This window comes from Chelonoidis abingdonii, chromosome 4, assembly GCF_003597395.2.
Source record: "Chelonoidis abingdonii isolate Lonesome George chromosome 4, CheloAbing_2.0, whole genome shotgun sequence".
In the NCBI taxonomy this organism is placed as follows: Eukaryota; Metazoa; Chordata; order Testudines; family Testudinidae; genus Chelonoidis; species Chelonoidis abingdonii.
In genome coordinates, this window is record NC_133772.1 from 80,137,390 (window position 1) to 80,160,456 (window position 23,067).

General features: G+C 43.9%; 2 protein-coding genes across 2 annotated transcripts in view; one reads left to right on the forward strand and one right to left on the reverse strand.

Moving 5' to 3' along the window:
- Positions 1-12,407, reverse strand: part of SPI1 (Spi-1 proto-oncogene) — a 28,964-nt gene extending 16,557 nt beyond the window's left edge. Inside the window, exons 1-2 of the mRNA XM_075065344.1 lie at positions 12,077-12,407; positions 3,678-3,771 (exon numbers count right to left, since the gene is read on the reverse strand). Coding sequence (XP_074921445.1) covers positions 3,678-3,771; positions 12,077-12,121 — 139 coding nt within the window. The 5' untranslated portion in view covers positions 12,122-12,407. The remainder of the gene's footprint in view (positions 1-3,677; positions 3,772-12,076) is intronic.
- Positions 1-23,067, forward strand: part of FAM180B (family with sequence similarity 180 member B) — a 404,198-nt gene that overhangs the window by 66,587 nt on the left and 314,544 nt on the right. The gene's annotated exons all lie outside the window — the stretch shown is intronic.

Sequence of the window (23,067 nt, forward strand, 5' to 3'; positions counted from 1 at the left end):
CAGCTTAGGAGTCACAGCCCCAAGTGCTCCTACCACCACTGGGACACTTTGACCTATATATATATTATTATGGCTTAATATATATATTAATTGTCTACTGACTCTTGAGCTTTTAGGACTCATTTGCTTTTCTCTGCAACTATCAGGGCTATAAACTTTTTTTAAAATGGAAACTGAAATTCTTATGTAATCAAATTATTCCAGGATCTGGCGTTTTAAGAAAAACACAGAATAACATGAAATGGCAATAAAATATGAAATCATGAGCACTGATAACACTTTAATTCTCTCACACAAACTTGGTGGTCTCCCCTCTGCTCAGCAACAATTTAATCACAGACAGAGAGCTACAATGAAGTCTCCTACGCTGAAGTCTTGTATTAAAAAGGATATATCTGCACTTCGAGTTGGGGAGGCTGATTCCCAGCTTGAGGAGGCATACCCATGCTAACTCTCATTGAGCTAGTACACTAAAAATAGTGTAGCCACAGTGGTGTGAGTGACAGGACAGGCTAGCAATCCCTAAAACATACCCATCCAAGATCCTAGGCATATACTTGGGGCAGCTAGCCCATCCTGCAGTTTGTGCCACCATGGTTATGCTCTTTTTAGCATGCTAGCTCAATGAGAACTAGTGTATGTCTCCTTGAGCTGGGCATCACACCCCCAGCTTGAAATGTAGACATACCCTAAGACTGCATCAGTCTTACAAAATGTGCTACACAATACTTACTGAAACAACGAGGAGTCTGGTGGCACCTTAAAGACTAACAGATTTATTTGGGCATAAGCTTTCGTGTGTAAAAACTCCACTTCCAGATAGAAGTGAGGTTTTTTACCCACAAAAGTGTATGCCCAAATAAATCTGTTAGTCTTTAAGGTGCCACCGGAGTCCTCGTTGTTTTTGTGGATACAGACTAACACAGCTACTCCTCTGATACTTAATACTTACTGGCTTACTAAAGTATTAGTAAAAATAATTATTAATTATTTTGCTATAATCCCAACTTTAGAGGTCTGCTGCTCATCATAATCACACCAGGGCTGTCCTGAGAATTTTTAAAAAGCCTTGTGATATATTTTTTGAATACATCTTAAGCTTAATGAATCCTTCACAACTCTGCCCCTTGCTACTAATCTGTTCTTGTATTTTATCATGTTGACACCTCTTTTATTCCATCAGTACTACCACCAGCCCTGACTCCTTGTTTGTCCATTTATCTCACAACCGTCTTTGCACTTTCCTCCACACCACTCCTTACACAAAGAACACATCCCTTAAAATAGGTTGGAAAATCTCTTTCCTGTGCTCCTTCATATCGCTCCTGAAGACTCATTGTTACTGTAATTCCTACAAGAAATTAGCCAAATTGGGGATGGCTGATATTTATAGGAAACAGCAAAAGAGTTGACTTGTATGGTTTATTTCTCTCCTTTACTTCTTATTTCTTGCTTGTTGTCTTAGCTAATGAGAAATTCAGGGGAGGGACTCTGACTTACATGTTTGGACAATATGTGGCAAATTGCCGGTGCTACCATAATACAAATAAACAATAATTTATGTGAAATGTGTGTTGGGATTGTAAGGTATTTTTCCCGCCTAACCTCCTCTAGTAGAACTGAAACCCAGCTGTGTGTGTTGGAGATTTTGCATTGTTGCTAACATTTAGAAAAGTTTAGCAAGGGGCAAATGTCCATATGAACTGGGTGTCCTTAGGGCCCTGATTCAGCAAAGCACTTACGTATGTACTTAAATCTTGTTGATTTTCTGTGGGACTTGAGATATTCTTAAAGATGTTCTTAAGTGATATGCAGAATTGGGACCAAGGCTGAAAGGAGTGGATGCATGGTGGGGGTGGTGTGTGCGCATATGCATGTGAATGCATTCTGATGAGTGTTAGGACTTTTAAAATATTAACTTCTTAACTGTCACAACCAATCTGTTAGATGAGTATAATCCCCATTTTGCAGATGTGGAAACTGAGTCACAGAACAGTTAAAGTCAATGTTTTCAAATTTGGGTGTATAAAATAAAACACCTGAATTTGCATCTCTGGATGTAAGTGCCTTTCTTTAGGCATTCAAATTTGATTCTTTTGACCAATATGCCTTCACAAAAGCTACAGTGGTAGTTGGGTCAAAATAGGATTACTCCCTTACTTTGTCCCTTATTTAGTGTACAATTAGAAATTTCATGTCTGGTCTGTGAATGTAATGTCAAGAGCAGATTTAGATAGGTGTTGTGTTTTTTTTTTTTTTGTTTTTTTTTTTTTGTTTTTTTTTAAATTAAACATCCCAGGTGTGAGACAAGCCTCTTCAGAAACTTGCTGCCCTGTGCCATCTCTCTTATTAACTATAGTACATTATGTTGTGAATTTGTTAGGTCTCTTAAACTAAGCAGGGATGGCCCTGATTACTACATGGATGGGAAACTTCCAGGGAAATCTGAGGAACTGCTATGAGTGGTACAGTAGCGGATGCTTTTCTCTGAGTCAGTACTGACTCTGATGGCCCAGCATGGTGCTGGTGGGATGCTGTGCTTCAGAAGGAGATATGGATCACTCAGTGAGGGGTGGTCTGACTTCAGAGTGAATACTGAGCTCAGTGCCCCCAGAACATTTGAAAATACTTCAAAAATTAACTATCAAAAAGGAAATATTTTTTTATTAATTATTGTGGTTTGTTTCATTATAGTAATGAAGGATCAGTAGAGATGTCTTCAGTGTTCACGGCAACTAGGAAAATGGTCACACTTTCAGGTGATACCGGTTGAACTGTTTCCTGCATTTATCACATTAGTGATGTCAAAAGAGTCCAGACTTGGCTCAGCTCAAACACTAATGAGATCTTACATCCACCAGAGCAAAGCCCAGATTTAATTGTAATACGATTTTTAAAATATAGGACTCCATCAAATTAAAACCTAGCCAAAACAGCAACAGGCCTTCCAAGCTCCAGGTACACAACAGCTCTACTTCAACATTAATTGGATATCACATGTATAAGTTGAAACAACGGATTTACATGTGTTTCAAAGTAAACCAGTTTACATACAATCAGTGGTAAGGTGATGAGAAAAGGCAGGTATAAACAGTTTTAAAGAAAGTCATATTCTCAGGGTCTGGGGGAGGGTGAAAGTTTCAGGTAGGTGGGACAGCAACCAGGAAAGGTCAAGATAGAAGAGTAGGTTATGTGGGATTGAAGGTGGTCAAGAGCTCAGTGGTCAAGAAGTCAGAGGAGAGGTAGAGATGGAAGTGAGGTCAGAGAAATAGGGTAGAACAAATCCATGTCCATGGAGCATTCTGAAACTAGGTGAATGAGTTTGATTTGGGTTGAGAGATAGATAGGAAGGCAGTGGAGATAATGAAGGATAAAGGTGATGTATTCCCACCTTCTGAGGCAAGAATGTAGTCTGGCTGCAACATTCTAGACTCATAGAAGATTTATGCATGATTTTAATACCTTTTGAAGTTATTTTATAGAAGCAGATGATATAGTTGGTAGGCTGCAACAGTGTCATTGTGTTGGATGAATAAATATTGTTACTAATTCCAAAATACATGTATTTATTCCATATACCATAGATGGCATCTTTGCTTCCTTCCTGAATGCCCTAAATATCTCTTCTCCAGGATCCTAAGATGTAGCATGCTTCTGGGAGATTTTTTCATACTTACCACCGTGACTCTCTCCATCACTGTTGAGATATTGGTAATAGTCATGGGGCTGACGGTAGAGGTCTGACTCATAGGATACCACGTCTTCTGAGGGCTGCAGAGAGAGGAGGAATGGTTAGGCCTGAGAGCCTGGACAAAGCTCTTTCACAATTATTTAGATCAGTTAAGCATAGGAGGGGAAGGGGGATGCCAAGACACTATCTGTCAAGGAGGGGATGGGGAGAGGAGGGTCTTCAAAAGTTCTTATTTTACTAGCAGGGAATGAGGAAAAAATAGAAACCAAAAAGCGGCCTGAAAAAAAGGAAGTTCACCTCCTGGGAGCCAGTGGGAAATGAGTTTGCTGCTATCTATGCAGTAGACAAGGAGATCCCATTTATCCTACGTAGTCCTTTGGCTAGCAGTTGGAAAGAAAAATAATTCAAGGACTTATGTAATGCTGTAGGAAAGGTGTGTTCTTGGAAACCAAGCACAGGGGCATGATGCTATGCTACCAGCACAGGTGGCAGCATGCATGCCTCCTCCATAGTACTGGCAGATACCCACTCTCTTCCCTCCTCCCCATCACCAGTGCAGGCAGACCTCTGCCTTAAATGCTGGCTGTGGGTGCTTGTGGGTGGTCTATGTGAATGGTGCTGAGGTTTGTGACTGCTAGTGGGTGGATATAGGTGGGTGGTCATGCTGGGACTACAAGATTGAAACACTTCATTTCTGATCACTTGTCCAGGACCAGTGTTCCGAAAAGTTCACTGGTGCTGTAAGCATTTGTATTGTTCTCCCTGAAGTGTTTTAGTCCCCTGAAAAATCCCAAACACTGGACACTACATGTATATCATGTAATGTAGTAAGGTATTTTTAAATAAATTTGGTGGTGTTTTATATTAGTTATGCATAACTCAATTGTTTCAGACTCAAAAAAAGTTACTCTTTCTCTCTTTGGCGGTTCCCATTCCCAGCACTATCTAATAGATCCCTGGAGTCTAGCCTGCTGCTGACATCACAAGCAGTTTCCATTTACAAGCTCAAGAAAAGCAACAGTGCAGTATTATTCAGTGGACTTTGTTAAACTTTTGTCCAAATAACTTCGTTGTAGTACTTTCTGGAGAAACAGGAAATTCTTACAATGTCAAGTACAATGAATAGCTTCTCAGACTTTGCTGCAAGAGGAAATTACAGTTTGGAGATAAATATAAACATTTCTATAATTTTTTCTTATCCTGCGATGTTTTGCTTAATTATTTTATTTTTTTGTCCCCCAGCCTGAGATATTTGGGCTACACTTCTCTTTGTGAAAATGCCACAGGTTTTTCAGACTTGTCCACATCCCTTCTGCTAAATTCTCTGCTTTTAACAATGCAGAGAGGCTGCTCAGTGATCCCACTTTTCTATTGCAATCCTAAATCAAAATTTGGAGCAACAGTGATCAAAATCCTTCCCCCTAGTCTGTCCTCTCTCCCTTAAGTGACTGAAATTTTAGGGGGTTTGGTTCCCAAATGGGAACCCATGCCATGCTCCTTCCCTTGTTTGTTTTCCCCTTCCTCGTCATGGCAGAGGAATCCAAACAGCACAAGGAGGCCTTCTGAGGAGCTACAAAGGAGGATGTCTGCCATAATTCCTCCCAGCCTATGCACCCCTTGCTATGACCAGGGAAAGAAACTTAGCATCTAGACTTGACTTGGTAGGGCCTATGCATCCCTCCCCAAACAGCCAAGTATTCCTGGAACCGGCTATCTTCGCTGATTGTACACTCTTCAGAATTATATTAAAAAATCTCTCTAAAACTCCCCAATTCAATCCAAGGGAAAAGTTTCAGGGTCACAGCCCAGGTTTTTAAGTAGGTAATTGAGTCACTTGGGAAAGAGTCTGGTATCTTTTCTGACTCTCCTTATTGCCAAAAAGAAGTTCTGGAGTCCTAGGTCTGATTCTCTGTGCTTCCTCCTCTCTAATTATGTATCTGATGATGTGTACTGTGGCTTAGGAGCTCCCTCCCACCCAAGATGATTAAGATACAAAAGAGAACATCAGCCCAAAAGGAAGTGACTGCTCAAAGGACTGATGACCACCATCTCAAAAGAAACTCTAAAAGGCCAAAAAAAAGGAAAAAGTCAAAGTATTCCAGATCCTCATCTCCTGCCATTAGATTTAATCCCTCTGCTGAAGAAAGGGGTACTCTTAGCTTTGGAGTATGATAAAACCAAGCTAGAAAAGCAGGAGAGGTTCTCCCTCCTACCCTCCCCCCAGATTTGTTTGAAAACATGAGGAGTAAGGTGATGGTTGCCATTAAGATTCTGCCAGAACAAGAAGATGAGCAGGCTAGTGCATGGGAGAAGTATTTCCCATTGAAAATTAAAAGAGAATTTGCCTTATCTCATTGATTACTCCTTCAAAGATGGCAGTAGGGCGGAGTGTGAAACTCAACAAAGGGGAAAGGGTGAGATGGCAAAGCACTGAAATGCTACAGGGTCCTAGAACCCAAAGACGTTTTTTCTCCAAGATCAATGCAGCAATGGCAGCTCTTCTGGAACAGGATGTGGCAATTCCTATAGAGGGGGATTTCTTCCCAAAGGATAAAGAGGATAGAAAGATAGAAGTGAACCTTGGAAGGGACTTTGAAGCTTTTTTAGTGTCCTTCAAAGCCTCACTGGCACCATGTACTTTGTTAGCACCATCTGTTAGAATGTTCTGATGAGATGACCTAAAAAGCCACAACTGAATTAAAAACAATACTAAAGAGGCAAACAGATTGTTGCCATGGCCTTAGAGCATCCATAGAACTAACTTGTTGCCCAGTGGATAATTTATTCAAAGCAAATCTTCTGTGCCTCAAAATTCTCAGGTACAACTGTGCAGGAAAAGCTTGATAAAGTGGTAGCTAACAACCAGGACAAGTAAAAGTTCAAGAAGGACATTAGGCTCTCATACAGGACAGAAGCTGTATTCACTTGTACCCACAAACAGAGGTACCAGAAAAAGGACTCCTCTTATTTGAGGGTTAAGACCCAGTCCCAAAACACTGAAGGGAAGCCCAGGTCGCAGTGAGTCCAACCCCTCCTTCCAGGTCAGAATGACTGCAACAGAACCTGCCTCCATCCAGAAATAGGCCTACAGGGCAGTATATACCACTTCTTAGATTTCAGATAGATGGGTACAAGACAGAGTACAGCATGGATACTCTTTGGTCCTCCTGGTTTCTCTTCCACATCCTTTCTTCGTGTCCTCTCCAACTACAAGTTATCAGAAACATCAAGTAATCCTGATTTCTCACACCTCCAACAGCTAATGATAACGATTCCTCAAGAGAAAAAGTGCTGTGTCTCGTACTCAATTTTCTTCATAGTGGGAAGAAAACAGGAGTCTGGTCTGTATTAAAGTTCAAGAGGCTGACCAGCTTGATAATGTTCTGAACTGATGTTCTAGCTTTCACTGTCTCTCCAACTTAACTCACTGTATTTTGTTTCCATATATATGTCAGTAAGAATTTCTGAAATCTCTCCTCTTAGAAGACATGAGCCTTAGTGCTTCGTCTTAGTCATTTTTAACCACCTTGACTCTCCCCCCCACTCATAAGAAGTAATTCTTACTTTTTTTGACAGAAACTTCAACACATAAAAGAAAAAGAATTGCACATGCTAGTTATGCAAAGTGCAGTTAAAATATTAGCCTGTGTAATACAGGTAATTTCAGGAAAATATCTGTGTGTTTCCTTTCACCCCAAATATCTGAGTCTGAAAGCATCCCAATCCTCCATAGCTAGATGGATCAAGTGCTGTATCATTGAAACATATTCAGCCACACATAAACAAGTTCCAGAAAGCTTCACTCTACACATTCCACAGCAGCATCCTGTACAGAAAGGGCCTCAGACACCACAGAGGAAATCTGTAAAACTGCCACCTGTCATCCGTAAAAAGTTTTATAAAGCATAACCAACTTCACATTCATATCTCTGAAGACTCATCCCTTGGCAGGAAGGCCAAACAGTGATCCCAAAATAGATAAATACTACTAGTTTTAGATAAGGGAGAGAATTTTCTTCTTTCCTCCTTGCTTCTCCTTCCCTAATATTTTTTCCTTACTACTTGTGATTCCCAAAATTTGGGAGTGAGGTGAGGCCACAGAGAAAATGCGTTACCTGATGATTTCTGTTCTGGGACTGACCTCTCCCCCAAAGTCCTCCCACACAAGACAACTCCAAAGTCACATGAGGTCTGTGCTGCCATCACTATTTACAGGAACGGCACAGGGCAAATGTCTGATGGGAGAAGAGGTCAGTTCCAGAAAGAAAATAATCAAATAGCAAATTTTCCATATTCTCCCATTTCAATATAATTTTTACCAGCCAGTACTCTCTCAAACTTCATTATCACTCACAAATCTAACTGTCTTCAGTGGGAGCTGTGGGTGCTCAGCAAAAACCAGGCTTATTTTATTAAGGTTTATTTATTTATGAATTTAGATGCCTAGATTTTAGACACCCTATCTTGAAAACTTTGGCCTAAGGTTCTCTGCCTTGTGGTTTATTGGCCTTCCTGATCACTGCTCCCTTGGACAAAGAAAAAAATATTGTATTAATTCTTGCATCACATGCCAGTCTGCTCCTCAAAAGGACCTTAAAATGGAACTTACTATCACCAGTGTATCTAAGCAGATTCTCTCAGCTGTATGGGTGGGATGACTGATATGTGAAGATCGATAATAAATTGATGACAATTTCTGTTTTCTCTCTCCTTTTCCTTGATGAACTCTGTCATAGTAAGACTGAATGCTTTATCTGTCCTTCACAGAATTCACCTGAAAGTCCCTCCTTAAATCACTGTTTAGTTTCTGCTTTAGGTTTCATTAAACTTATATTTTTGTCTATCTTCGGGAAAAGAGAAAAGCTTTCCCTGAGCCTCCTTCTCCCATTGACACCAGCATGTGCTCCTGTGGTCTCTTGGCCTCCCCACCACCACACACTTTGGGCTAGCCTACCCTCTTCTGGAGCCCCCCAACCAGGCACACATTTTACCAGGTAATTTAAGCCATTATTACTTCTGTGATACACATTGATCTGAAACCTTTTTTCAGACAGGAAACAAAAGAGCAGCATATTTTACTTTTTAGAGATTTTAATTGATGTGTATTATGATGATTCCATGCCCTTTGAGGAAGGGTGACAGGAAGTTTTGCTAGGAACTGATTGTGCTTTGAAGCTGGTCTTCTTTCCTACATGCCCTGAGCGACAGTATGTTATCCAAGACCTCAAGCAAGTGTTCAGCAAATACACAAATCAAATATGTCATTGACATTAAAGGGAGAATTACCCCACCCTACCTCTTGGTTTGGCAAACCTAGATAAAATTACTGCAGCAAGAAAAGAGCTACAAAACTATTTGGACAGTGTAAATGTCAGAGGTTGAGAAGAGTTGCAAGTGGTCCAACTGAATTCCAAATAATAGTCTGAATATTATTCTCTAAGATTTTGTCATATGGTTCAGTCAGAATGTAAATTTTCTGAATTCTGTTTGGGTTTTTGTTTTGTTTTTTTTTCTCCCTGGTGTGTGATTCAGAAATACCCAACACAACTCCCCGTGATGTGCAGCTGAAATTGGTTTTATGGACAAACACAACCTTATTTCCTTGGAAAAATTTACAAAACTCTTTTTTTAGAAAGGATGGGAAAATCATATTAACCTCTTCACTCCACAGACTCAATGGCCCACACAGGAAAAGCAGGTATGCTGGACGTGCTGTATATGGAGAATTTCTTTCCCCTCTCTCACACACAACATTTCACCCCAAAGTTTTTGGTTCTACAGGCAACTCCTTAGAGATTCTCAGGCATCTCAGGGCAGCACAAGATAGAGGTTTACATTGTAGACCTTTCTGCCTTGGTGTTGAAGTGTTTAGACCCAGAAGTGCACTAGAGAGGACATTTGTCCGAGTTTATAGAATTCTTCCCACTGCGTCTTCCACATTAATTGTTTAACCTTCAAAGAAAGAAACTGTGACTTTTAAACCATATTCAACCATCACTTTCCAAACAAAGCCTAATGGTTCTCTAGCAGAATCAGGAGGAAGGCAGTTACAGACACACCCTAAACAGAAAGGGGAGGGACAGAAGAGGGAAGTGTCACTTCACAGAAACCCTGTCTCTATAAACAGCTAATGTCTGTCCCCTAAAGAGTCCCAGTGGGCCAGCCACTTACATTGAAACTGTGTGCGCTCATATTGCTGGTACGCAAAGCACCTAAATTCAAAACAAAATTTAAAAATTGTGGAAAATACAAAGTAATCTATTTTTGAACATTTTTATCACGTAAATCAGAAAAAAAATTTGTTCTGTCAGGTGATTCAATAAGATGTGATTCTATTTCCACTACAAATAGTCTCTCCTCTGAACAGAGTGTAGCTAGACTCCAGTCTGAATGGATTAACAAAGGTTATAATCATGGGCAGATGGTGTTGGATTTTCACTCACTCCACACCCTGGAATTTGAGAGTGGAAGAGAGACTCCTCAGAAAGAGTGTTATAGATGAATGCGACCCTTAGAGCCGTTAGGAAACCCCTTCTTTCTTTTTTCCCTCAAGACTCCAGGGGAAGATTGGGTCAGTTTTTGTAGTAATGCTTGTCAAAGAATTCAGAAGTATGGTATGATCTCAAAACAAGCCCAGAGGGTCATTTATGGAGAAGAGTGGAAATTTCAATATTCATTCAGTTCACTCAAGTCCTTTTCAAATTATGATCCTGACAGATTCACAGACAGACTGGTTGGACTGATGTAGGCAACATGGGACACTAATAATTTTGCATGCTCCTTCCACCCATGGGGCAACTTTTGGATTCCATGGTTTCCAGTCTGAGAAATGTTGCAATAGTGTGTGAAGGGAGAGATCCTGCTACAGTCATGCATATTTTGCTAGCAACATTGATGCCGATAACTGAAAGCAATTAAAAGGAGTATCTTTTTGGAGGATGGGTAGGGCAATGGGAGATGACAAAGAGAAAACATGGTACAAATTTTGCCAAAGTGTCCCTGGGGCTGTACTGTCTCCTAACTGAGTACACATGGCCTGTAAGAAAAGCATGTGCCAAATAAAATCCCCTCATTTAACTTCTCTAAAACTTACATAGAGTTAACATGTGTACCTAGGGTCATCACCCACCCATTCCACTTCAGAGACTCCCCATTACAAATCTGGTGTTTCTGAACAGCAGGCTGGTGAAACAACTTTCTTAATAAACTATGGCTTAGTTACTTAGTTAATAAGATACGGATCCCATGGTCCCTAGTCTGAGAAATGTTGCAATAGTGTGTGAAGAGAGATCCTGCTGTAGTAACACGCATTTTGCTATCATCATGGATGCCAACAACTGAAAGCAATTAAAAGGGGTATCTTTTTGGAGGATGGGTAGGGCGACGGGAGATGGCAAAGAGAAAACATGGTACAAATTTTGCCAAAGTGTCCCTGGGGTTGTACCGTCTCCTAACTGAGTACACATGGCCTGTAAGTAAAGCATATGCCAAATAAAATCCCCTCATTTGACTTCTGTGGAATTTATATAGAGTTAGCAAGTGTGCCCAGGGCCATCACCCACCCATTCTAATTCAGAAACTCCCCATTACAAAGCTTATGTTTCTGAACAGCAGGCTGGTGAAACAACTTTCTTAATAAACAATAACCCGCAAGTTAATTTCTTTAAAATAAGAGTTAACAGTGTAACAAAGCTTCAAAGGCAAAAGGGACAGAAAAGTCCAATGATCACTTATAAAAAGGAAAGTTTGTGTCTCTGGAAAAAATGTAGAGATTTAGTTAAGGTTTTATCTTGAACTTTCTAGCCGACTTTTTATAGTCCAAACAAGGAAAGTTTTCAATTCCAATATACACAGATGGGTGGAGTAAGTCGGGGAGATTTAGGATTATTTCAAAGACACAAATTTCACTCATATTTAAGATAAAAATCTATAGAAACTGAATGAAGAGACTAGAATCTTGTCTCTTGCAAATAGCAAGCAGCCGTGGAGTTTCCAAAATATAAAACCAGCATTTGGTCGCTTTTATCTCACAGACTGGCAGATATTTTAAATATATAAAATTATGTTTAACTATACAGATTATAAATAATTACCACTTCACACAAAACCCAGCTTTTATACCACAAAGCCAACTTTGGAGAACTGATGCGTTACATCCATAAAATATAAAAATACTCAGAAACTATACAAGTTCAGAGAGCAAACATTAACTTCCCATTCATTAGAAAATTTGTCACTAGCTTTATACATTGATCTGAGCCCAACTTTCAGGCATTACAGACACAGACAAAAAGAGAGGCATTCTCAAAGAGTAAATCTTAATTTGCTTTGTCTTTTGTTGCTGAACCCAATGAGCCATATTTGGAATTAACCCCATATACTCACAGGGGAAATGAGGGGAAATCCTTCCATTTTGCAAGCTTGCAACATTCAGCCAACTTCTTAGTGAATTTTCTAATTTCAATTTTCAAACATCCAGAATAAATGACTTTAAAAGTTGCATTAAAAAAAAAACAAAAACCACAACACAACAAAAGTGAGATCTTTGGACTCCTTGAAGTCCCCTTGTTGTAATGGATCTCAGGATAGGAGAAGGGCCCTAATTAGCTTTCATACTTTTCTGTAATAGGTTCTGAGGTGAGAACCTTCCCTAGACTTATCTGAAGTTCCTGATTTTATCAAATGTCTGTAGAAGGGAGATAGTCCCTGAGCTGTATCAGCTCAGTGTGACATCACATCAGCCTCAAGCCCAGTTTGCATAAATCTCATTTCAAGGAGTTATAGTGCTGAAACAGGAAGTCTGTCACCAGCCAGATCTGCCATAGGCAGGTGCTTACTACATAACCAACAGCGCAGGCCCCACCAGTAAACAAGCATACTGGTGCAGAGTTTTTTATTGACAATGAAAGAATAGAATGCTTCATACAAGCAGAGTTGAAGCACAATGATGTTACAGCTCTCTGGTTTAATGCAGTGACACAGACCTGAGTTAGTGATGCTGCCTATGATGGTAATACAGTTACAAAAACCTGCATTAACATAGCCCTGTGATGGAGTGATGCAGCAACATATCTCACTGTCCATGATTCCCCTTTCTGGGAGCAATGCATTCTCAAAGATACAGTCTTAAGTTCGTTCAAAAGGCTGAAGAGAACCCCATGGACACGGCTTAATAATTGCTTCTAATATGGAGTTAAATGATTCATTGAAAGTGGTTAAGACCCTTCATATGTTTCCTTGAGGCCTCTGAACTTACTGGACTGTGGAAAGGGAAAGCAACAGTGGGGAGTGGAAAAGTGTCCCTTTTTGGGTATGTCTACATTGCAAAAAAAGACTTATGGCAGCAAGTTTCAGAGCCCAGGTCAACTCACTCATGCTACAGAGCTAAAAATAGCAGTGTAGATGTTTATGCTGAGGCTGGAGCCCGGGCTCTGAAACTCAGCGAGGGGGGTGTACCTGTCCCTTTGTGTAAAGAATCTGAAGATTCAGATCCTAACATTTTCCTGAGCAGACTCTGCACCAGCCCTTCTTCCCATACATCATTCCTCCCTCTCTCTGTCCTGCTATTTTACTTTTATGTGGCTGCACTGAAAATATGTGTCCTGTCATTGTGCCTGGTGCTGGTAGGAAAACAAGGAGGCATGGAGCAGGGTGTGGGGGTTGAGGCCTTGCAGCCTGTGTAGAGCTGACATTCTCTCTAGCTCTGCAAAATGCCTCCTCATCTTGCAATTAGTTCTTATTTTGGAAAAATGAATTGTGGTCGTTTGGATTGTTCTCCTTCATTCTATGCCCTGTGCCACAGGTTCTGCTTTTGACAGGAGCATGCTCACCGCTCACCTGGGACTATGTGTGGGGAAATTTCAGCTAAAGTGCAAACTTCCTCCCTCTTACACTGGTAAAACCAAAGGCTGGTCACAAGTTCCTCTCCTTCCCAGCCCTGAAGAACCTAACAAACAAACCATAATAGCAATGGCCTGGGGCTGGAACATGATGGGAGGTTAACTCTTGATGTCCTAGATTGACTTTCTTTCATACTGACTGGTACCTAAGCATCACATTCCTATTTTGCTGACACCAGAAAATCTTGTAGTTTACCTTGAGGAAAACAAGCTGTGAAATAGTTCACATAAGACCACCTTCATCTCTGATGGGTAGCAAGCTCAGTGGGTAAAGGGAATGTAGCAGCTGGGTAGACCTTGATGTTAGTAAGAAAAAAAGGAAAACTACAGAAATATAGATTAGATGTAACTACTCTAAAAGAAATACAAAATAAGCTAAAATCAAATGTAGAGTCCTCATTAATGGTTCATTGTCAAGTAGGATCCTACAGAGATCCGTTCTGGGTCCAGTCCTATTTATATTTTCATTCGTGACGTGTAGCCTGTAGAGGGGAGTTCACTAATCAGATTTATTGATAATGCATATCTGTGAAGGGATCAAAAGTATTTGAAAGACTAGGATTAAAATAAAGCACATCGTTGATCATAAAATGTAAAAATGATCAGAAATCAATAAAATAAGATTAATTAAAAACAAATGTGAAGTCAGTGAAATACACAAATCTTGAATAGGGATAACTGGTTGGACTGTGGTTATAATAGATGATAAACTGAACAGAAGTAGTCGTGGCTATCTGGACATCATGTATATGGAAGACATGCTGACTGACTGTTAATACAGTGAAACACATCTTAAGCACCCACTGGAAGGTAAAACAAGTTAAAAGTGGTGTTTAATTCAGGTGGCCTTCTACTAATGACAAAATTCAACTGTAGTCAGTATATTGGAAGATACTTTGGGGCTTACATTTAAGACAGGAAATTACCTAATAAGTACGGATGTGTTGCACAAGCTTCACTGTACTCAAAGGAATTCTAGAAAGAGGATAGGTGTCAATTATCATACTTTGTCAATTAGAACAGAATAAGAAGTCATAAAACTTGACCTACAGAAGGAAATACACTGTAACTCTAAGAACAGTCCAGCAATGGAACAAGCTGCCAGGGAGGTGGCAGAATCACCCTCAGCTGAAATGTTCAAGGCTAAGACAAAACACTAATTTAGAGTACTAGATTTTGGTTAGGGAAAATAACAATCCTGTTGTGATTCAGCCTAGATGACTATCTAATCTGTGACCAGGCCTATCACTGTGGTATCTTAGTGTTCAAAGTCACTTGTGAGGTCCTTTTCAACCCAAATGAGTCTATAAGTAGTTTAATAAATTCAGATACACTTTGAATTAAGAGTGTATCCATCATTGCTCATTCCTAAAAGGATGCCTATTAAGGAATGTATGTTTGGCCCAGCCTCTCTGGATCCCTGAACGTTTTATGAGATTAGACTGTATATATGTGGAACTACATATATACAGGTGGGTTTCCAGATTATAATATAATAGCACACCATTGTGTAGATATAGTTTTAATCGGGCCATGAATTTTAAAATGCAAGAGGCTTATTCCACTGCCCTTCACCCCCGCCCCCACTCTGTCAGACACATCCATGGAAAAGACCCAAGTGCTTATAAAGAAGTTCTTGGAATTATTTTGGTTTTTCTCTTTCTCAGTATCTGTTCCCATCAGAGACAAACTCAGGTGGGTTTTTTTCTCTCTCCAACCAAAGTGCAGGGTCCCAGGGTCTCCATTAATATCATTTAGTTTTTATACAGTGCATGGCATTTCACAGATAAAACATAATCTCTGCCTTGAAAAGCTTCCAAATTCAAATTGTACAAGACACAGAAAAAACAAGAAGCAAGATGAGCAGGTAAATGAAGGCCAAGGTTTACACAAATTAAGGTAATCACAGGTTCCTTGGTTCTTCTTTGAGTGATTGCTCATATCCATTCCAGTTAGGTGTGCGTGCACCGCATGCACGTTCGTCGGAAGATTTTTACCCTAGCAACACTCAGTGGGTCGGATGGGCGCCCCCTGGAGTGGCGCCGCCCTGGCACCGGATATATACCCCTGCTGACCCAACCACCCCTCAGTTCCTTCTTGCCACCCGTGTCAGTCATTGGAACAGTGGAGCGTGGCTTAGCTGATCTCCACCTCTCTAGCTTCTCATAGATCTTTCATCGTTATTGTGTATATAGTTCAATTTTCTATATTTCTAGTTAGTTTTATTAGTTTCTTCAATGTAGTTATTGTATATAGTTAAGAGGGGTTGGGGATTAGCCCTTTTCCCTCACCCAGTTCCGGGGCCCATGCCCGGTTCACTGGGTTTCAAACCGTGCTCGGTTTGTCACAAGCTGATGCTGACAGGAGATCCTCACGACTCCTGCCTTAAGTGCCTGGGGGAATCCCACCTCACAGACAAGTGCCACATCTGCAAGGCCTTCAAGCCGCGGATGAAAAAGGAGCGGGGCTTTCATCTCAAACAGCTCCTGATGGAGGCAGCTCTTACTCCTCTGCCCTCGGCACAGAGCGCCGGACAGTCCGCACCGGGGAGAAGTGCATCTTCAGCACCGGAGCGCACTGGCACCGCGAAGGCCCCTTGGCACCAACCATCGCCGGCCCAGAAGCCTGCCTGGCACCGCTCTCTCTACCCCCGGGTCAAGAAGCACAAGACTCCTGCGACTCCCGTGCCTACGTCGCAGTCAGAGCACCCACCTAAGTCGGACCGTCCGGCACCGACAACTGCCACGGCACCAACAACTTCAGCGCTGTTGATTCCAGCCTTGCAAGAGCCGTCAAGTCCGGTGCCTGACAGCTCCCCGGCACACGCCGTGGTTGAGCTTATTGTTCCCTCCATGCCAGAGACATTCTCTACGGCAAGGGAGCTGACTGTCCTGACAGAGCCTGCACTGCCTCAACCCCCTGCACCACCGGTGCAGGTTATCCAATCAATAGGCAAGCCTGCCCTGCTGAGACCATCCTCGGTTGGCACCGCCGAAAGGCACCCGTCACGATCGAGGTCCCACTGGTGTTCTCGGTCCCATCACCGATCCCGGTCCTGACGCCGCTCGCAGTCCCAGTACTGCTCTCCATTTCGGTACCGGTTGTACTTGCGGCACCGTTCGAGATCCTGCTCGCCGACCTGATACTCTCGAAACCAATCCAGCTCCTGGCACCATTCACGGCACCGCACCTCTCGCAGCCGCTCTCGACGTCGAACTTTGAGGTCCCAGTCAACCTCCTGGCACTGCTCTGGTCGCAGGTCCCGGTCTCATTCTCAGTACTGGTACGGCGCCCGGTACCGTTCTCTGGTGCCGCGTGGAGACAGATCAAGCAGACACAGAGACCCTTCCCAAGTGGTTTCAGCTTCTCCATGGCCATCTCGCCATACATCTGTGTCATCACACGCGGACAGTGCTTCCTACGCACAGGACTGTGATTCGGATACATACAGCCGAGTCTTCTGAAAGACCTACGGCCCTGACCAGGGACCTCATCAGTGGTCCTTCTGGACACCTTGGGCATATCACCAAGCCCAAGGTGGACCCGCAGTGACATCATGCTCCGTTCCATCGGAACACAGGGTGCCAGAGGCCACTGTCAGCCGCCTCCCTCCTGCGGGTACGGAGGAAGCTTCCATCCATGCACAGGACCCTCAGGTCCCACCAGTCCCTGACGTCCCCCATGATCAGGAGACCATACAGGACCCACTCATCCTGGGCCTTTCGTCTTCCTCTTCCCCGGATGAAGTGGTAGCGGGGACATCCTCATCGGGCCCGCCTCCAATTGACCTCAGGGCACACCAGGACCTCCTGAGGCGCGTCGCCCTGAATATAAACCTGCAGGTGGAGGAGGTTCCAGAGGTTGAGGACCCAGTGGTAGATATATTGTCGGCGGATGCACCAATTCGAGTGGCCTTACCGTTCATTCAATCGATTCAAGCTAAGGCAGATACCATCTGGCAATCCCCGGCATCTATTCCGCCCACGGCCAGAGTTGTTGAACGGAAGTACATGGTGCCCTCTAAGGGGTACGAGTACTTATATGTGCACCCTCCTCCCTGCTCACTGGTTGTACAGTCTGTAAATGAACGGGAGCGCCATGGCCAGCAAGTCCCTGCGCCAAAATCTAAGGAGGCTAGGCGCATGGATTTGTTGGGCCGTAAAATCTACTCCGCAAGGGACCTCCAGGTCAGGGTGGCGAACCAGCAAGCCCTACTTAGCAGATATAATTACAACACCTGGGAGGCAGTAGGGAAATTCACAGAGCTGGTCCCGCAAGACTCCCACCAAGAATTTACGGCACTATTGGAGGAAGGAAAGAAGGTGGCGAGAACTTCTCTCCAGGCCTCGCTGGACGCTGCCGATTCAGCAGCCAGAACTGTGGCCTCTGGAATCGCCATGAGGCATATATCATGGCTTCAGGTGTCAGGCTGGCCACCTGAACTTCAGCACACTATCCAAGACTTGCCATTCGATGGCCAGGGTCTATTCTCCAACAAGACGGACCCTAGGCTACAGAGTCTGAAAGATAATCGGGTGATTATGCGTTCGCTTGGGATGCATACACCACAGACTCAACGAAGATCCTTCCGCACTCAACCTCAACGCCCTTACCCCCCGCCTAGACCAAGACAGGACTTTGGCAGGAGGCGAGGTCGAGGCAACCGCAGTTGACAGTCTGGACCTCAAGGGGGTCAGAATAACGGTCCTTCCAAGCCAACGACGGGACCCAAACCAAACTTTTGAAGGTGCTCCCGAGAGCGACGTACTAGTTGTCTCCCAGGATCCTTTTCAGTTTTACAACCGCCTTTCCCCTTTCCTCCCTGCATGGACCCAATTAACCTTGGATCATTGGGTCCTACGCACGGTAGAATTCTGATACCAGTTCCAGTTTATTTCACTCCCTCCCTCCCAACTCCCCTCCTCGTCCCTCTTCAGGGACCCCTCTCACGAGCAATTCCTCTTGCAAGAGGTACGGATTCTCCTTGCCATGGGAGCTATAGAGGAGGTACCAAAGGACTTAAGGGGCAAGGGGTTCTATTCCTGGTATTTCCTAATCCCCAAGGCGAAAGGAGGTCTCAGGCCTATCCTAGACCTGCAAGGACTGAACAAGTTCATGAAAAAGTTGAAGTTCTGCATGGTATCCCTGGGGACCATCATCCCATCCTTGGATCCTGGAGACTGGTATGCTGCCCTCGACATGAAGGACGCATATTTCCACATTGCCATTTACCCTCCGCACAGACGGTACCTCTGGTTTGTGGTCAGCCATCAGCATTTTCAGTTTACGGTCCTTCCATTTGGCCTCTCTACGGCCCCTTGGGTATTCACAAAGTGCATGGCTGTAGTTGCTGCCTCCCTCCGTCGTCGTCGAATACACGTTTTCCTGTACCGCGACGATTGGCTCATTCGGGGGACCTCCAAGGCCCAAGTCACCAGTCATGTGGGCGTCGTCAAGGACCTCTTCATGCTACTAGGCCTGATGCTCAACCTAGAGAAATCTACTCTAGTGCCCACACAAAGAATAGAGTTCATTGGGGCCATCCTGGACTCCAATCTCACAAGGGCCAGTTTACCATGACCCCGATCTCAGGCAATAGTATCAATTATACAAACCCTTCAAAACTTCCCGACAACTTCGGCTCGCGCATGTCTTGGCCTCCTCGGTCACATGGCTGCCTGCACGTTCGTGACCAAGCACGCCAGACTACGTCTGCATCCCCTTCAAACTTGGCTCCCCTTGGTTTACCGCCCAGGCAGGGACGCCATAGACATGGTAGTCACCATTCCCCTGAGCATCCTAGGTTCCCTCGACTGGTGGCTGACGCCCTCCCTGGTGAGTGCAGGACTGCCGTTCCATCCGCCACAGCCCTCCATGTCCCTGACGATGGACGTGTCATCTCTTGGCTGGGGTGCTCCCCTCGGACATCTTCGCACTCAAGGCCTTTGGTCGTCTCAGGAGCTGGCGTTACACATAAATGTCCAAGAACTAAGAGCAGTCCGCCTGGCATGCCAGGCATTCCAGCAACATCTGCAGGGCCGTTGTGTCTCAGTGTTTACAGACAACACAACGGCCATGTATTACATAAACAAGCAGGGAGGGACACGATCCTCCCCCTTTGTTGGAAGGCGATCCAACTATGGGACTTTTGCATAGCCCACTCGATAGACCTGGTAGCGTCCTTTCTCCCAGGAGTTCAGAACACTAAAGCTCCGCAGAACAGAGCTCGCCCTGACCGATGATCGCCCCTGCATGGCCCAGGCAACACTGCGTACACCATGTTGCTTGAACCTGTTTGATAGCCAACCAAATCACCCTGCCTCTCTTCCGTCCAGACCTTCATAACTCAGGACCACGCAGACTTCACCATCCAGACTTGCAGTCCCTTCACCTCACGACATGGCTGCCTGCTAGTTGGTTAACCCAGTCAGAGTTTACGTTGCTCTGCCCAGCTGCAACAAGTTACTCCTGAGGTTAGCAGAAAACTTTTCCACTGGTCTACATATCTGGCAAGTTGGAAGCGTTTCTTCTGTGGTGAGAAACTCAAAATGTTACTCCCACCGAGGTCTCAATCCCACCTCCTGGACACCTCTGGTCTTTCAAACAGCAGGGCCTAGCGGGATCATCATTGAGGGTGCCACTTGGCGGCCATTCTACCTTCACCAGGAGAGAGTGGCACTCCGTGTTTTTCACACCCCCTATTGGTTTCCAGGCTTCCCTCAAGGGCTTGGAGCGCCTTAACCCCCAAAGTACGCCGCCTGCCCCTACCTGGGACCTCACCTAGTCTTAACCAGACTTATGTCTCCACCATTTGAGCTGTTGGCAACTTGCTCGCTCTTATACCTGTCGGGAAGACAGTTTTCCTCGTAGTCATTACATCGGCCAGACAAGTCTCCGAGCTTCGGCGCTCACGGTGGAACCCACCGTATACTGTGTTTCACAAGGACAAGGTGCAGTTGCGACCACACCCCAGCTTTCTCCCTAAAAGTGGTATCGGCCTTCCATGCCAGTTCAGACATTCTTCCTTCTGGTCTTCTTCCCAAAGCCACACTCATTCACCGACAGGAACAACATTGCACTCCCTAGATCCCCGTAGGCGCTAACGCATTTTTTTTATCGAACGACAAAGCCTTCGTAAATCGCCCCAACTCTTCGTTGCAGTTGGCTGGACCAAAATGAAGTCCTACCTGTCTCCTCCCAGAGGATCTCCTCTGGGTTGATGGCATTTGCATTCCGCACTTGCTATGACTTGGCTCATGTTCCCTTCGAGCCATTCTCACCGCACGTTCTACCAGGCTCAGGCTTCATCCGGCTGGCCTTCCTGGCCCATGTTCCAAATCCAGTAACATTTGTCGCCGCAGCTACCTGCGTCTCGGTCCACACCTTTGCTTCGCATTATGCTCTGGTTCAACAGTCTAGAGATGATGCAGCCTTTGGCTCAGCAGTCTTGCATTCTGCCACATCTCACTCTGACCCCACCACCTAGGTAAGACTTGGAAATCACCTAACTGGAATGGATATGAGCAATCACTCGAAGAAGAAAAGACAGTTACTCACCTTTGTAACTGTTGTTCTTTGAGATGTGTTGCTCATATCCATTCCAAACCTGCCCTCCTTCCCCACTGTCGGAGTAGCCGGGCAAGAAGGAACTGAGGAACGGTTGGGTCAGCAGGGGTATATATCCAGCGCCATAGTGGCGCCACTCCAGGGGGCGCCCATCCGACCCACTGAGTGTTGCTAGGGTAAAAATCTTCCGACGAACGTGCATGCGGTGCGCGCACACCTAACTGGAATGGATATGAGCAACACATCTCGAAGAACAACAGTTACAAAGGTGAGTAACGGTCTTTTTTGCATTGAGATGGTTCTAGGTTTGTTTGTTTGTAATTTTAAATATTTGTATCTATTTGAAAATAGCATTTGCATTAATTTGGTTTAGGGGTAAAAGGCAGCATTAGAAAGTCAGAAGAAGTCAATTTGAGGATGGATTTTAAGATGGAAAAGGAAGCTGCCTTGCATACAAGAACAGTGATGTTATTCAAGGCAACAGGGAAGTGTGAGAAAAAGCAGAGAGGCATTTATTGGAGGAGAATACAGAGGTTGCCTGAAATAAGTGGAAATGGCACATGGTATGAGTAGGTGAGTGGCAGGCGCTGAGAGCTGAGATGCGGGAATGAACAGAACTATTTAGAGTCTTGAAGATGAGAACAGATAGTTTGAACTTGATGTCAAATGAGAGAGGTAGAGCCAGTAAAAGTACTCAAAATTGGGGGTGATGGAATCAGAGCAATGGAAGAAGAAGGTGAGCTTAGAAATGGTATTTTGAATAATCTGGAGGATGTAAGGCCAAAGCGTATTTCCACACAAAGTGCACCCAACTCTAAGACAGGGTACATGGTGTTTGATGCTCCTCACACACACAGTGTACTCCATCTATTGAAAAGGCTCCTGAAGTTGCCTTGAAGCAGGCTAAAGCAGCCTTTGTTTTGTTGAGAGTTTGGGAATAACTCCCAAACTGGAAGATAAACCTCTGGAAAAGTTTAATAAGAGGTTTAACGTAATCAAATTACAGAAGACCCCTTTTCCAAACAACATTTCTCCCAGCCAATGTATATGGCTGAGGCACATTTTAAGCAGCCCCACCCCCAATTCTACCCATTTATTCTTCAAACCACCTCTAACCACAAGCTACCAGAACAGAAGGGTTTTAACTTACAGCCACATCACACTGAGGTCCCTTTACCTCAAACCTTGCCTGGTGCTCACAAGGTAATTTTTCTTCCTACCAAAACCACATACAGGTCGCTGCCTCCTTTTATCTTGGTGACTTTTGTCACAAAAGAGCCCTTATGCAGTCTGTGCTGCTGAGCTCTGTTGTGATGAGACATGGCCCCTCTGCACATTAGGATCCCACAGGTCTTGTATACCCTCCCCACAGCTATGTTGTCCATAGGATTTCCACTCTCTTCAGGGCTGAGGTGGCTTGTTGGCCCTATATACTAAGAGCCCTGATGCCATGAGGACTTTACCTTACACTCCCAAGAGCCAAGGTTCCCATCAGGTCTCTTACATTTTCCCTGCATCTGAGGTGCCATGGGTCTCTCTCTTTTACCCTTTATTACATGTGCTGCCACTGAGGCCCAAAATACAAAGCCTTCTTTATTTCCATGGTGGAAACAAGAGCAGCGCAAGAGCTGATGTGAGTCTCCTCACATTTATTACCCCTTCTTTAGAGATATGGAGCTTGAACCTAAGAAGTCTAACAGACTGAACATAGACACCACAGATAGACATACTCTATTGTATCTATGTGAGGTCCTATCTCTCACCAAAGTTCCCCTCCAAGTCCTAGAACACTAGAAAAGGTGTGCTAGTATAGCAAAAAAAAAAAAAAAAAAGCGTGTTTGCTGGTATAGCTTATACCAGTTCTCTGAACCAAATAAACTATACCAACAAAGAATTTTATGCCAGTATAAC